Raw genomic sequence first — 16,369 nt, forward strand, 5'->3', positions numbered from 1 at the left:
TGTCTCCCATCAGTTTGGCTCAGACCTGTGTGAATGTTGAGCTTGACTTGTTTTTAATTAATTTTGAAAAATGACGAACAGTTGCAGGGTGCCATCAGGAAGGTGAAGGAGTAGCGGTTAATTGCTTGCAAAAATCAATATATCGGCACTCCCATGGGTTAAAACCTACTGCCTTAATTAATTAGTTCATGTTTATACGCTGCTTTGAACACAGAAAATGCTGTAGACATGCTAAGTATGTGACTTCTTGCTGATATGCTGCTGTTTGTATCCTGTCCTGGTTTTGTTTCAGGCTTACATGAAGTTGCAGGAGTATGAGGAGGCCATTAATGACTGTGAATGGGCTTTAAAGGTAACTGTTTTGCGAGTTCATCAGTCAGTTCTTAGGACAGAGACTTTTCATTCCATCCAGGAATTGCACACACCAACTGCTGAAGCTTCCTTAGCCTGATGAAGGGTTTTTGAACCCGAAAGCTTGCTTAATAACCATTCTCCAACCATTTGGGTTGGTCTAATAAAAGATATCAAATTCACCCAAGGAACCCTGTCTGCCTCCGTCCTAGGAGACATTGCATATGAAATGTGTGTATATATATATACTATGAATACTATGGAAATGTATGCGAGGTGAGCTGCATGTCACTGGCAGCCAAAACCTGTTTACTGGAGGCATGTCAACACAGTGCAATAAGCGCATTTACAGCAGAATTTGATTAGAAGATTTTCTCACGGATTGTGCGATCCTGCCATCAGCATCACTTCCATGGTGACAAGCTGTGATGTTGTGGAGTGCTGTATCACTGCTGCAGATGGGAGCTTCACTCTTTTAAGTTGTCCAGTCAGTTGTGAAGCTAGAGGTTCCCCTTGGCTTAAATGTCCCAGTGGATGCTTCCCCTATAATGGCAGAGGCCTGTGTGTAAGAATTCAGCACTCTGTGACATGGCAGCTAGTTACCCCAGAGGTGATTCTGATGGCACCAGCAGACAGTCCTCAGGAACGGCATTATAATCCAACTTTACCTGCAGCAAATGCACTTCTTGTACAGAGGTGAAATTTATCACAGGTTAACAGGCTACAAAGGGCCATTTGCAATGCTCAAACCTTGCCAAGGTCTTGCCAAGTCTGCCCAAATCCGTGGAGGGGGGAGGAGGATGGTGCTTGTGTGCAGTGGTAGCTTCTTTGGAGATAAAATGATCCATCATCTCTCAGATTCCAGCAGACCTTTAAGGGTTGAAACGAGCCACCAGTACTGAACTAACTTCTCGGCCACAGGGTAATTTAACATGTTAAATGCTGTCTTGATGCAGCAGATTTTTCAGGTTTAACGCATTTAATTAAAAGTTTAAAAGAACTAAAGATAAAGTACCTCCTAAGTGTTGCCTTGCAGCCTCTTACTGATCAGTTTAAAAAATGAAAGGCGGTCTCATTGAATTTGCAGTGGATTCTCTTGGTACTTAGTAGAAAATATTCGTGCGCTGTTGGGAAAGAGGAGAAATATAATATAAGCCAAAAGGCTGAATTCAAAGGTAGTGGTTTTAACACATTGATCCCTATAAAATTCCAGATGACTCTGTCATATCATTAATACTATCAGCACTGTCTTTTGAGGAAATTAATATTCTTCTGCTAGACAGTTGATCTGGAAAAGGCCAGCCAGTCTGTTAGCATTTGGAGTTGGCGGTTTCTTATCTGCGTAAGAAAATCATCAAAGCTAGAAACAATTGGAACTCATTTAATTTTTGGCAGGGCTACTCCAGAGAGATGTGAAACTTTAAATTGCAAGTAACGCTAGTCATATGTAATGCAGCGTGCGGTTGGTGCTTCTTAGAGCAAATTCAGGCAAGGGTGCTACAGAAATAGAGGATCATACAAGTAATTCAGTAAGAGGAATTAGCCTTAGCTTACACGAAAAAGGCTGTCAGAAATGAATACCTGTACTAAATGCCCATGTAAATGGCTCTAGGAGCAGCAGTGTTAAGTTCGTATTGAATTGGACCCTTCTTTGTGCTTTTCAATGATTTGTTTTCCCTGTTTGCAAACAGGTAGTGAATGGTTTTGGTTCAGATTGTTCTCTAGCCAGCAGTTCTCTGGCTTCCAGTCTGAGCATTTGAACAGAAAGGCTAGTACCGCAAAGATAGTGAAGTCTTAAAAGTTTTTTTCATCATGTTTTTCTCCATCTCTCCTAATATTACCATGCCAGTTGAGTCTAGAGCTCTCCTAATCATAGAGCAGGTGTCACACAGAAAATTACAACCCTTGCAGGAAGGCAGACGAGATTCAGTAGACAACAAGGGAAGATCTTGTCAGCTATAATTTAGTCTGTGCAGCAGAACAGTGTTTTAGATGCATGTGCTGTGTCCTGATGTGAGGTATTTGTGAAATCTAACTTACTTACCCTGTTTATTTAACTCACAAATGCCAGTGAATCCATGGAAGTGAGCAGGTAGCGGAAAGCTATTGCAAACACTTTGTAGACAGTCCATCTAGATACACACTATATATTCTAAAATCTGAATTACTGGACATTCATTGTCAGAAATGGGTCAGTCTTTCAGTTCAAACCAGCTCGTGAGGCACGTACTGAGGATGGACCGTACGCCAGAAGTTGGTTTTGTCACAGAAGGAAAGCTGAGCATTACTCAAGGAAACAAGAGTCTGCCAGCCTTATGTGAAGTGCAGTCCATTCCACCTGCAGAGTTGGCTTGGCGTAGTTGCTATAATGTTACAAACCAGAGCGTGAGAGAAATGTTTAATGATTCAACAGTGTAAAAGTTTTAATGAATAATTCTTTTTAACCCAGTGCAATGAAAAATGCATGAAAGCCTATTTCCACATGGGCAAAGCTCACCTGGCACTGAAGCACTACAGTGAGGTAAGTTGCATAGTCGTTGTAGGCACTAGGCCACAGTCAGTTCTCAGTTACTCAGGTGTAAACTTGGAGTAACCCTGTGTTTTAGGAAGTCAGTGCAGGTTTAGGCTAATATAATAGCAAAATGCATGGCTGCCAGTTGGGTCTGGCACTAGAAGGCAATTTAATGGTCTTAATCTGACAAGCAATAGCCCATCATGCTCGTGCACATTGCCTTTGGCATTGGATTAAGACATCATTGAGCTCTGCGATAAACCTTTATCCTGTGTTAGTGTGACAGGCCATATGCATTACTTATGTCTGCACAAAAACTTAGAGAACATTTCTACATGGCAACGACAACTTGTAATGGTTGTTTCTCTTTTAATAACTGCTCAGCTTTGCGTGGCTACAGACTGACAAAGTTCTCCACGCCTTCCTAATTGCAGCGTGTGCTAAAAGCACGGATAGATTCCTGCCAAGGACACGCTGGCTGCTGATAGCAGAAGGCATAGAGTTTGCCTTGTAGTTAAAACAGCAAGTTGTACTGGGGCCCCAGTTGCTTTCTGAAGTTAAAGCAGCTCTCAGCTGCATTAGTGTTTGGGAGAGCTCTACGCAGTATGTTGATGGAGATTCCAGACGTGGCAACCTTTCCAATATGCTCCAACATTTCCAATATTTTCCAATGCTCCAATATGTGGCAAGGAAAGGACACAGTGCTGCTGAAAGGGCTATAGCTCAGCTGGGCTATAAAACGGTGGTATTTTCAATCCGCAGTAATTTTCCTAAGACAGAAGGTCCTTACGAGATTCCATCTCTAGCAGTTACATTTTGCCAACGATATCTGTTTGCCCTGACCATGCTGTTGAACAAGAAAAGCTTTGCCTCTTTTTTTCCAAATGGCTTTTTGTGGCATGAGTTCTCTATTACAAAGCTGCCCCGTTTCACACGGGTGGCTGCATTTCATCTGTGGCTGAGGTGGTCCTCAACGTAGTTCAGGTTGAGAGATCTGTCAAAATGAAAAGTGCTCGTGAAGATCTCATTATTGTATTAACATTAATCTTTCCAAGCCCCTAATTAAGTAAGTGTGGCATAAACCATTTCATTCTGCTTTTCCTACCTATGGTGAACTTAATTGCTCGTAAAATGGTGCAACTTAATTACTCGTAAAATGTAATTTATTTAATTTTTCCCTGATCAGTAAAAATAAAGAGAAAGTTCTTAAATTGCTTAGAGTTTGATGCTAGAACTGGTACAAAAATAATCTATAATGTTTAGTTGTCATGGCATGTGGAGCTGCATTTTGCAGCTGTGCTTCTTTTACTATTAACTTGAGGGCAGATATTGATTCATTTCTCACTGGGGATGCTCTGCCTCTTGTCTTTTGCTTACGGGCAGAGTTTTGGATAGCTCTCTCTAATTTTGAAGTAATAGAGATTCGTGAGGGATTACATCCATCAGACATTTCGTGCTAGATCATTTCAACTGGCATTGTTGCAGATGGATGTCACTTGCATCTTTATAAAACTTAGTTTTCCAGTTGCCTACTGCCCACCTTCTACATTGCAAGCGTCAGTAGGAAGAGTGGTCTGATATTTTTTTCCCCTCCCTCTGCTCAATTTTTAATGTGGGGATAGGGAAGAATCTTTTGGGAGTAAAGATGACAGCACTGTGGTCCAAACTCAAAGGTTACTGAATTCCCAGGACTCGTTCCATTGACTTCAGCAGGTTTTAGATCAGGTCCTCTCAGGTTAGTTGTCTTAGCTGCATGTTTCCCCTTCTTTTTTCAACTCTCTTTAATGTCTTTTTATCCCCTTGTTAAGTCCAGGCAGTGCTATCAGAAGCTCTTAGAACTTGATCCTCAGAAGGAAAGCCTGTATAAAGGTAAGAAGACAAAACCCAGGTCCTTCCAGTACCTTTGTCCTGCACTACAACTGGAATTTAAATTCTAGCCCCGCTGCCACCTCTGCAAAGCACTCTGCAGAGATTTTGCCCCACCCTGCTGTTAGGGTGACTCTTCTTCCTTGTAACTGGTCTCCGCTCATCTGTCCATTTGGCTCATCTCAGTCGGGGTCATTCTCCTTCAACTACTCCACATGAAACACCAGACGCTTCCCAACCTACTAGGCCACACTGACCCCCCCCCCCCTTTGGTTTTAGCATCGGGACATTTCCACCTGGCCCCCCAAGACCTTATGTGCTTTCCCCATATTTTCCTGGCCTTAGTCTGCTTCAAGAAATTGCCCTTTCACTGAATTCATTCTCAGCTTTTCTTTCTTTTGCTTCTCAAGGCTGCCTGAATGAAGTAGACTTACAGGAGAGGGCAGCAAAGGAGGAAGGGAGAGCTTTGGAGGAATTTCAGTCTGGCAAGTTAACAGCTGTGTCTGTGAAAGAGTTGCTCCAGAAGCTCGACAGAGCTGACCAGAATGTCCTCTACTATGCAGGTGGCATTAGACTTTTGACTGAAGCAATAAGAGAGCGTGAGTACTTTATGCTATACCTGCTTGCATTGTACGGAAACATGAGGTGTGATCTTAGGCAGCGGAAGTCCTGAAGGGGAGTTGGGTCTGGTCCGCGGAGCTTACAAAAATTCTTCCTCTGTTAGAATAATTCGCTGTTCCAAGGTTGGTGTTGTAGGCCAGTAAATGCTTGTGTGGAATATGCCAGTATTTCTTGGCACGTCAGTGGTGAGCACAGATGCTTGCCAACCAGGCACACGCTGCTGAACAAAACGAAGGGCTTGCTTTGTCAACTTAACGTTGCAAGACAGCTCTCTCTTCCCCTGCAATACGTGAGCACAGGCCTCTCTTTAACGTTGGTGAGAGTTATACGCTGCTTCATAGTAGAAGAGACCTCATTGCTTGTGTAATGAGGATAAGTGTTCAGTGGCTAAAGGCAGCTGGCATTTTTTTCCCATGATTTTATGTTTCCATGTAAATCCATTTGGCACCCTCCAATCCTCCTTTCTTCTTAAACTAAGCACTGTAGTTCAGTCCTTGTCGCAGTGCAGTAATCCTTGGTAGTTCTATGCAAATGATGAGAGAAGACACCAGCATTTTGGATTTTGTAGCTAATACTGGGTTTGAAAAGCATTAGACAGACTGGCTGGAATGCTAAAGGCAAAGACACTCAGAATTTGGGGGATGTTCATCTCAGAGGTGAACATCACAACTTGAGCCCATTGCTGCTGAAATTTCAGAAAGTCCCGACTTCAAGTGTTTTCCACTGCGTTTGTTGGTAACATTGCTGAAATCTGCAGCCAAGAGGTTACATGGCTAAAGTTGGTGGAGAATTGCTGGCCGCTGCGTCTGAAACTGAGCCCAGAGCTCAGGCTTTAACAGATAAGTAAAGGAACAACCAGCTCTTGCTGTTTAATTTGAGACGTAGTGCCAGTTTTAGGTGACTTAAGCACAGCTGATGGCATGTGAGGATCTGTTCTTACATGTACATTATTTTCTTTAAGAGTTTTTGATTAAGACTGTTCCAATATATGTTCAGTATGAGAGATCCTGTCTGAAGGCTGTTTTCTCCTGGGACAGGGGCCTGGACTCACTGAGCTAACTAGCCTTCTACTTCTTTATCATCCTTCATCTCCTCTGGACTCAAGTATTGCTTTGATTCTTAAACAGTTGTTTAATTGATTTTAAAACACAGTTCACTATTAAAATCTGCTGGTTTGCAAGTCCTGGTTTGGCGCTTCCATTTTGCTGCAAAACTCTTTTTAAATTAAAATCACAGTGCGCAGTTACAGATCCAAACAGAGTGCAGGCCCCTTAGCTTCAGTGCTGTTTCTGCTCCAGATATTGTTTTGAGGATTGTTTTCATGTGGCGCAAACACTTTTTTTTCCCTTTTTGCCAAAGCTATTGATTCTGTGACCTTGTCACTTAACGCTCCATTCCAGGAGAGCAAGAGTCTGCCTTCACGATGATACGTCAGCCAGATGGATGGTGGGGCTGACTTGGTTATCTCTGAATTCATTCCAGGCACTGAACAAACTTTATTTAGAACAAACAATGGATTCAGTATCATCAATGACAACAAGGTCGTAAGACGGTAAGGCCTCTCCGAAGGAGAACAGTGGGGCGTTACAGCATGAGGAAGTGAAAAGACATTTTGAAGAAACACAATCGCCTCTCATGAAATTCAGATGAAATGATCAAGAGATAATGTGACAGCAAAGCTTAAGTATCCAAATGTGCTGACTTTGGTGCGACCTTTCGACAAACCACGCTTTTGGATGCGGGGGGGAAAACCACTACAGTACATCAGGCCTGGTTTTTACTCTCCTTGGCACCCCTGTTGTGTGCGGGGGGGGGGCTTTGTATTTTGTCAGCGAAGAAGGTGAGAGGGTTTGTAAAACTTGACATAAACGAAACACAAATGCATGAAGCCATGTCTTTTGTACTCACCTGGTGTGAACTGGTGCAGGTCTGTTGCAATCAGAGGTACACCTTTTAGCCTTTGCCCTGTTGCTCTCTAACATGGCCTGTAAAAACCGCTTTCAGGTATTACTTTCAGCCCTGTAATCAAAGGAAAGAATCATCCTGGAGGATTTGTACCTTCTGCTTCCTATAATTCGTTCTTCATAGCTGCCTATTACATTGTATGTTACTAATCGATCAGTGAATCTGGCAAACTTATTTGGCTTTAAGATCCCTCTGCTATCTGATCTTCCTCCTGGCTGGGAGGAGATACTTTCTGGAGGAGATCAAAAGACATTTTTTGAGTGTTGAGACCTGCTTTTTCCAAGTTGTTTTGGACAGAGACTTGCTCGAGGCATATTTAAGCAGGGCTGTGATTGGTATTGACAGTAAGAACAGAATGCTAGGCAGAAGGCATGGGGACCAGACATTTCTGCCAATTTGAGATGCTCCAGCATGGAAACAGTTGGTGTCCATAAGCTGAAGGGATGGGAGCGGTTCATTGAATTTCTCCACAAGGCTGCCTTATGGCGACTCCCTTAGCATCCATCAGTGTTACTTTCTGTGTTGCCCATAGGCAAGTAACACCTTCTGTGTTACCCAGACCCATCCCCAAAGAGCCCTGCATTTTCATCGTTTCTTTGCTGTTTTATAATTAATATTTCCATTTTAGGGGCTTCTGTGCAGAGAGGAAAAACACTGCTGAAGTGGATCTGTCTATTTCTTTACTCGTCCTCTGGCAAGCAGTCTGCACTGGGAATGGTAAAGCTGTGTAATCAACATTAATCATTGTTAATGTACTGCTAATATGGCACTTACTGTGTTTGAAATTATTGTTTTCAATGAACATCACTCCCCAGAGCACTTGGATGTAGACCTCAGTGCACAGCAAAGATTTATAGGTCAAATGCAACTGCTTGAGGTATAGTTCTACCAGCAACCACAATTTTGGTTGTGTCCCCCAGGTAATGAAGTACCAATATATTTTAGTGGAGAGCTTAAAGAGATTGAGAGTAAACTCCTGCCCATCCTGGGATCATCGCTCGCTCCTGAGTTAATATTTTTAGCTTATGCTCTGCTGGGAACTGTATTGTCCTTTTTTTTCCTTAACCAGGTAATATTGATGCAAGGCAGAGCTCCCTATAAAGGCTGTTGGAGGATGACGGGGTACATATCCTTTAACTGAGGAATCAGTATCCAGTGGGTTTTCAAGCAAGACCCGTCAGCTCTTTGTTTTTAGTGGAGTTGTAGCTGTGGACTAATTGAATAGCGCAATTAAAAATGTTGAGAGGAAAACCCAGAGTATTTTAAAGGCCAGGGACCAAAATCTACCTTGACTTGGATCTTATATGACCTAGCCGATGTCCAAAGGACTGGGCTGTTGCTAATGCAGACTTTGGAGCATCACATGTATATGTTAAAGGCAACTGCCCTGTTCATTTTGGAATGTCTGAGTAGTTGCCTTGTGCTGCAGTAGTATCACGTGGAAGAACCGATCGGTCATGTAGCGAAAGAGCCTGTAAGTGGGTGGAATGAAGGCGTTAAAAACTGTGGAGTGGTTTTCCTGCAGGTGCTGACTTTGTCAGTACGGAAGGGTTTGGATGACATGGTGTACCTCACCAAAACTTTTCTTTTTCAGAGGAGAATCAGCGAATGCTGTTAACCCACCCTGATGTGAATGTGCAGCTTCTCAAGCTTCTGTCCTCTGAAGTGCCTGAGATCCAGAAGGAGACACTGGCATTGCTATTTCTCTACTCTCAGACTGAAAACGGGAGGTGTCTGCTGCTCAGGCACCAGGACCTAACCAGGTAATGCATGCCTTTCCAATCCAGAAAAAAGCAGTGCCCTTACAGTCTTACCGCCGAATGAAAGATTGACAAGGAGCTTGCACTTAACTTGCCACGAGGAAGCGGAGACTTACAACTAAAGCCGTGCTCAAATTGAATGAATTTCAGTCCTGGTTAGCATTTCTAACACCGTTCTCTATGGGCTACCCTGGTTCATATGGGTCCTCTTGAGTACCTGCTTCTAACTTAGGAGAGAATAAACTCCAGCCAAAAGAGAAATACCAGAAGCTAAATTCTCCTCCTTGCTCTTCTGTGGCTCCCTCTGCCATGTGATACTCGTGCCCTTAATGGAAGAAATGCTAAATATGCAGTAGATCTCTGCACTGAGGGTTGGTGAGAATTTTATCCTGTAAATGGGGGGAGAGCCTTTAGTTTGGCTGGCTGAGAGGTAAGAACTTCTCTGGAATTGGAATCCAGCCCTGGCTGACAGTAGCTGTTGGGTAGCTTATGTAAGATGACTGTGGCAGTCTTATTCCCTTGCCTGGTTTTTTGTTCCCAAGATGGAAAAGAGCGTCACAGAGGGCACAATTAGAGTCCAAGGACCAAATGAGTTATTTAGACTCTTAACACCACTCTTCTCTAAAGCTTGCTAGCAGTCAGGAGAGAAACACGGTATGGAAGTTCATGCTTCAGCTGTTATGGGTACCTGTATGATCCCCAACAGCACAGTGTCCGAGTGCCTTGAAATCTTTTAATCTACCCATCCCCACAACATCCTTGGGCAGTAAGGGCAGGGCAAATGTTCCATTTTATAGATGGCAGACAAGGTTCCTTGGGTGAATCTCCTATCTTTTATTAGACCAACCCAAATAGTTGGAAAGTAATTATTAAGCAAGCTTTCGGGTTCAAAAACCCTTTGTCGGGCTAAGGAAGTTTCAGCAGTTGGTGTGTGCTCTTCCTGGATGGAGAACAGGCACAGAGAGACTGTCACCTGCCTGAAGTCACACAGGACACTTGTTGTTGAGCAAGCTGCTAAACCCAGGCCTCTGCAGTCCCTGTGCCTGGTAGCTAATGCCCTAATCCAAGGGTTGTGGAGACCTTGGGCTCCTTTCACCAGCACTAAATATTGATCATTGAGCGCCAAATAACTTCAGTGACCCCGGAAGCCATGTCTGAGCCCTTCGCCTTGTTCCCAGAATTCCCTTTCACCGGACATTTTGTAACTCAGTGGAAACCCTTAAACCACTGGTAGTGTGGGAGAGAAGAGCAGCACTGTGATGTGCTTGATTTCAGGGAACACAGGTGTATAGGGGAAGATGTTCCTGTGTGCTCTGTATGGCGACCTTCAGACACAAACACATTATGGCAACTGAATGCAAAGGGTTTCTGAGAAATGTTTTATAACCTTTGGACATTTCTTACGCAAGTTACTCTCTTTTGTCTAAGATAATGGAAGTACATACATTTATATGGCTCTTCACCTAGTGCTTATGTTGCTGTCTTTGAGGGGCTTGAGCTTCAAGCCGAGTCTCTCTCGTAATTTAATAATTGGAATGTATGATTACTGCAGCATTTCTGTGACTCACAAAAGGGAGAAAGAAACCACAGTCTATTAACTCTCTCCTACTGTACCATCATCTCCTTGTACAATTACACAGGAAACAAATTTTAATTAACTAGCTTAAATGATTCAAAATAATTGATGAATAGAAAAAAAGGTTCTTGAACAGATGTACAAACTTAGTAATGTGTGTAAGGCATTAATCTTGAGACCTTTTCCATCAAAAGGAAGGTTAAAGAAATGAGCCATGTCTCGGGGGAAGTTTGGATGCTTTGTTATTTAGCACAGTTGATTAATACTGCTCTGGTCTAGAATATCATGGGTCTGGAAAACATTTCCAGCACCCTTTGAGGAAAGATTGTGGGCCTGATTGTTAAAAAAGAGTTAGGATGGACAGAAGAAATGGGGGACTGATTCACAGAGATACGTGAATGCCTAAAAGTGCAACTGTGGCCAGTGGAAATGTTGCAGCAGATTGTATTTGAGCCTGAAGACTAGATATTTGCCTGCATGAGTGAGAAGTTATACATTTAATTGCTCACGTGTGTGCAGGATTTTCTGGCAGTCTTTGGAATGATGTGCTCAAATTGCCCCTTCTGTGTTTTGAATGTGGAGAAGGAGGAAAAATGGAGATGCGATTCCTTGTGCTTTGGAATGAGCATTATGCTGAGATCTAACATCTTTATAGTGCCAGGTCATATTGGAAGCCTTTGGCATTTCTGTAGAAACACCACTCATTTTGCTGAGGTCTCAGCTGGAACTCCTGGAGACTGTGCTATTTTTGCAAGTGTATAGCACATAGCAGCACACATGCTTTTTGGAGAGTAGAAATGGTGACTGATGTATGAGGCTCTCGCTGCTACCAGGTGGTGGATCAAGAGCCTTACCACTGCTCTGCAATTCACTGGGAAGACTCAAAGGGACTGTTAGGTTTGTTCAGCGTACCATGTCAAACTTTTGCTCTTGGCCTCCACTGCATTTATATATACACACATTCCATATGAAATCATATGCACATTAATATAAACCTGGGTTATATTCTTCAGCATGGCAGGCTCACTCTACCTTGATGTGCCATGACCAGTAGATACCTAGAAGGTGGTCAGTAGCCAGGCAGTTGAGCGACAGTGTATCATATACCATGGAGCTTTTGGAAATGATGAGTGGTTGAGGTTTTGCCCCCACAACTGGTGTAAATTAACCTAGCTTTATTGAAGTCAGTCCAGCTACATTGTTGTACAGAGCTAGGGACCTGACATAAGGCTCAGATTCCCAAAGGTATTTAGGCATTTTGTTATTTCATAGATTTCATAGACATTAGGGCTGGAAGGGGCCTTGGAAGATCATCGAGTCCGGCCCCCTGCCCCAGGGACAGGAAGTCAGCTGGGGTCATAGGATCCCAGCAAGTAAAACATCCAGGTTTCTCTTGAAGGCGTTCAGAGTAGGTGCTTGAACCACCTCTGACGGCAGGCTATTCTAGACCTTGGGGGCTTGGACAGTAAAGAAGTTCTTCCTGATGTCCAGCCTGAAACGATCTTTCAGGAGTTTATAACCATTCGACCTTGTCATCGCTTGGGGCGCTCTGGTGAACAAACGTTCCCCCAGATCCTGGTTGCCAAGGGAGTTAAGGTCATAAAAATTTTAGGGAAACGTAGGTTTAAGTCAGCATGCCAAAATCCCACTGGAAGTGAAAGGGGTTTTGGCACCTAAAACATTTAGGTGCTCCTGAAAATACAACCATCACCAGTGTTTTTTCTGACGTGGTACAAAATTTTTGCCTTTGAACAGGTGGCTGCAGGTGCTTATGGCATTTATCAAGGTTCCCGACACCAGGGCTATCTGTGCCATGAACTTGCTAGCTGACCTAATGAAGGAGGAAAAGTAAGTAGCACTTATCACAGGTTCTCATAGCACTAGGTTAGAAAACATCAGCTTGCTGAGCTTTATGATGAACACACTTGCCATGGGCTGAGCCATTTCATATGTTAACATAATAAATAAGATGAGAGGCTTTGGCGGAAATAGTTTTATACCAAAGAGAATCATTTAATTATTAATTTATACTGCTCAGACCAAGGTCAGACTCTCATATTTGCATAGGAGTCATAGAGGACAGAATTTGATTTGATTGCTATTTTACATCGTGACAACATCTTTAAGCAAAATAGTAAGAAACAGGATGTTGGCGAAAAATCCGGGGAATTTGCTCTCTTCCAGGGAATAAAATTTGCCCTGCTCTTTCTGCATTTGTCTGCGTATGAATTTTGCCTTGATCCACAAGAATCTGAATATTGTTTTGCCAACAGATTCAAAATCCAGTGTCGTATCAAACTTTCCACTGGGACTTTGCCATTATTCGTCCAGTTACTGGTAAGAAAGGGGCCAAGGGTTTTCCACCTCTTCTTTTCCTTGAAAATTTTGCATGATCACTCTAGCAATAATCCCTTTTAGCTTGAGGCTAGATTCCTCGGGGGTGGGCTCAGTGTTCGTGTGAGGAATTAAATGACTTCTGTATTACAGAACAGTAGGAATTGCCAAGTGGAGTCACAGAAGGGCCTGTCTAGGCCAGTCAGTACACACACCCCAGCAAATCCACTTGTTTCTAATGACTGTGATCTGGGTTTGAAGGCAACTTTAGATCACAGATTAAAGGAACTTGGTGGGTTTGGTCCTTTCTCCAGCTGCCATTCATTCACATCACAAACCCTGACCCTTTAAAGAGCTGTTTGCAAAGAGGCCTGCCACTGGGATAGCGGGAGTGCAGATCAGCAGTACATTGCATTAGGCAAGAACTGGAAAGAAAAAAATTATCCTCTCTCAACTGTCCAAAATAAGCAAGAGAAGACTGCAGCAGTAATAGTATGGATTCACCTCTGCCCTTCCCTCTGGAGCTGTCAGACTGTTTGTGCCCAGTGGGGTAGTGAGAGGATGTCAAGGTGCAGAGAGACAATTGCTAACACCACTGGAGTAAATGTTCAGGGCAACACACTGAGCTTTAGCTGTGTAGCTCTGATTGAGGTAACCTTCAGTGTGCATTGTGCCTCTGATTGAAACTGGTGAGGAGCAATTGGTTTTCCTGTTGCCACTGCCACCGCAGTAGGGCTAGGAGTAAGAAAAGAACATCCTGGGCTTGTTATGAATCCTTCTCACCGTCTCTGACTAATTCTCCTCAATCATGCTTGTTCTTTTTCTTTTTTTTTTTTTTGAGAAAACGGTCCGGCTGGTGAACCGAGCAGCCCTAGCTCACGGCATCGCTGTCATGGGGGACCTGTGCAGTGATGGAGTCCTCCGGGTTCAGATGGCAGAAAGTCAGGAATGCTGGCAGGCCTGCTTGCAGCTGATGGTAAGTCTAGCCAGGTTTGCACCCACAGCTGGAGTGGTTCTGAAACCACCCTCAAACCCCACAGGTCCTGCGAATCCACCCTTTGCTGTCTGCATTGCATTCTTACGCCAGCCTCTCAGCTACTGCCCTTTGCTTCTTAATTCCTGAGCCCACTGTAGGATGTGTGTCCCATGCTCCTTTGCTCCACATGAAGCAAAGCCCATCTAGGAGTGGATGCACAGCTGCATGTCTCTCCTCAGCAACCTGCACACATCCTGTTACGGTGTGAGCCCTGGTGTACTGGAAATCACCCTGCCCCACTGCCTTCTATGGTTTATGGGGCTATTCCAGACAACATAGGGAGTTCTGCTCTCAGCCACAGCAAAACGACGGGCACGTGCTTTCAGGAGAAGAGAAGATAGTGCTGCTTCCAAATAGTTTGGATGCCAGTACTGGAAAGCTCATACATAGAACTGTGGCCTGTTGCACAATGTCTGAGGTGAGGGTGAGCGTGGTTGCAGGATAATGCTGGAGTTGGAAGCTGATACCTGCCACCTGGAAGTTTCTGCATAAACAGTACAGGTCCCCCCTGTCAGGTGGACTAGAGAAATTAGGGACATCATTTGTAGTGGGATGGCTGGGACACATGATGACTAATTGCCTGTCAGTCTGTAGATGCAGGTTTGGGATTTGCATTAGGTGCCTCTTTGTCATTGCAGTTTGGGCATCTTGCTCTCCCCTGGGGTGGCTGTGATGTCTCTGCTCCTGGCCAAGATCTTCACTAAATAAATTCCTTTCTTCCCCATTGATTTCTTTGAGGTTGGGGAGAAACATCAAGGTTCTTGCCATGTACCTTTCTGTGTTGGGTTCAGGGAGCCATTAGATCTCACAATGGACCTTAGGGATCAGGCTCAATTGTGAGCCGCTGAATACCAGTGAAGGTGGTTCCACTTTGACCTGGCAGGTCTATTCCAGATGGGCGAGTCTTCTTACTGTGGACTTTTCTGTGGCAGGTTCATAGGTCTGTGGGAGTTTGAGGCATGATGAGAAGGGGGATGCTGAGTGGTTGAATGAGGAAATGCATATTTTGAACCTTCCCATGATGAATTGGATACTGAATATTCTGTTCTCCCCTGTGTGTAGGATGTGTGCTGCTCTGATGGCAGTGCTGCAGAGTACCAAGAATGTCTGTTTGCGGTGCTGGGCCTGATGATGAACTTATCCCTGGAATCGAATATGGTCATTCAGGTACGGGATGTGAGGTCCGTGGGTGTCCCCCTGCAACCTCCTGTTTCCTTTCACTGTTTATCCAGAGCCTCAGAGTTCACAAACAGGTCCAGCCCCCTCCCCTTTTTTTTACTGCTTTGCATGTGATCTAGTGTCCAGTGCAGGAATTGAGGAGTCTTTGCAGCTGCAGAGCATTTAACTAGGGAAGGAGGCTGGTGGGGGCTGAGGGAGATTGCTATATTCATGCTCTCATGGGATATTGAGAGTTTTGTGGTCTGCACTGGAGAGAAAGCTTACTCACACCCGGGGTCAGAAATCCATCTTGGATGGCTCTTGCAGTGCAGGCAGGGAGGTTTCTGAGCTTGGAGGCGTGCTGGTACTTGGTCAATCAACACCCTCATCTCTTCAGGCTCTTACAAGCAACCCCTCACTAATGTATGTGATAGCTTTACAGAGCCAAGAGGGACAAAGGGAAGGGAACTCGGGAATCCTTTCTCCCTGTTTTCTTTATTTTTAAACGTTTATGTGTAATGTGCCTTTTACCTGACTAGAGGAAATCCAAGTGGTGCATGTTAACCCCATTCCATGAATGAAACAGTCTGTTTACTTCCTGATCTCAAATGTATTCATGATGGCAAGGGGAAAGCCTGATCTCAAACTCTCTGAAGCTAAACAAGCCCTACGGATGAAAGAGAACATTTTTTTGGCTACCTTCCTGCCATTTGTGCCTTTGAAAGTCTCCCTCAGAAGCTTCCCTGAAGTGTAGCTGTCTCTTTAACACCATTTTTAATGTAAGTTTAATTGTGTTGTTTGGACCTGAATGTCTACTGCTGCTTTTCATTTCAGGGGTCTGCTGTGGATATTGGCAGGAAATGCTTGTCTCTGCTCAGCAGCAAAGATGGAAAGATTGTGACAGTAAGTGGGTCCCTCTAAACATTCAGATGCTTTACGAATGGGACAGTGACCTAGATGAGGACGAAGGCATTCTGTTTGCAGAGCTCTGTTCCTGATCGCATGTTCACTTGCAAGGGGCGCTTAGTGTTCATAAAGTTTTATCACCAGGATGGTCTGTTAAAACTCTTCTGAAGACAGGGAACTGAATTCAGAAGCAAAGGAGAAGCAACAGCTGGAGAATTTCAGAGCTGGAGCCTTTTTCAACTCTTCTCTGTAAATGATTCTGAAGGGGTTGTGTCATCATCTAG

General features: G+C 44.0%; 1 protein-coding gene across 2 annotated transcripts in view; it reads left to right on the top strand.

Annotated features, from left to right (window-relative positions):
- The window catches only part of TTC12 (tetratricopeptide repeat domain 12), a 28,626-nt gene that overhangs the window by 3,976 nt on the left and 8,281 nt on the right, over positions 1-16,369 (top strand). For both annotated transcript variants that reach the window (XM_006265250.4, XM_019490147.1), the window contains 12 exons: positions 293-352; positions 2,801-2,872; positions 4,672-4,732; positions 5,140-5,328; positions 6,833-6,902; positions 7,944-8,032; positions 8,910-9,078; positions 12,407-12,499; positions 12,925-12,988; positions 13,827-13,961; positions 15,084-15,188; positions 16,014-16,082. In XM_006265250.4, the coding sequence (XP_006265312.1) occupies positions 293-352; positions 2,801-2,872; positions 4,672-4,732; positions 5,140-5,328; positions 6,833-6,902; positions 7,944-8,032; positions 8,910-9,078; positions 12,407-12,499; positions 12,925-12,988; positions 13,827-13,961; positions 15,084-15,188; positions 16,014-16,082 (1,176 nt within the window). The remainder of the gene's footprint in view (positions 1-292; positions 353-2,800; positions 2,873-4,671; positions 4,733-5,139; positions 5,329-6,832; positions 6,903-7,943; positions 8,033-8,909; positions 9,079-12,406; positions 12,500-12,924; positions 12,989-13,826; positions 13,962-15,083; positions 15,189-16,013; positions 16,083-16,369) is intronic.

Source organism: Alligator mississippiensis, chromosome 16 (genome assembly GCF_030867095.1).
Source record: "Alligator mississippiensis isolate rAllMis1 chromosome 16, rAllMis1, whole genome shotgun sequence".
In the NCBI taxonomy this organism is placed as follows: domain Eukaryota; kingdom Metazoa; phylum Chordata; order Crocodylia; family Alligatoridae; genus Alligator; species Alligator mississippiensis.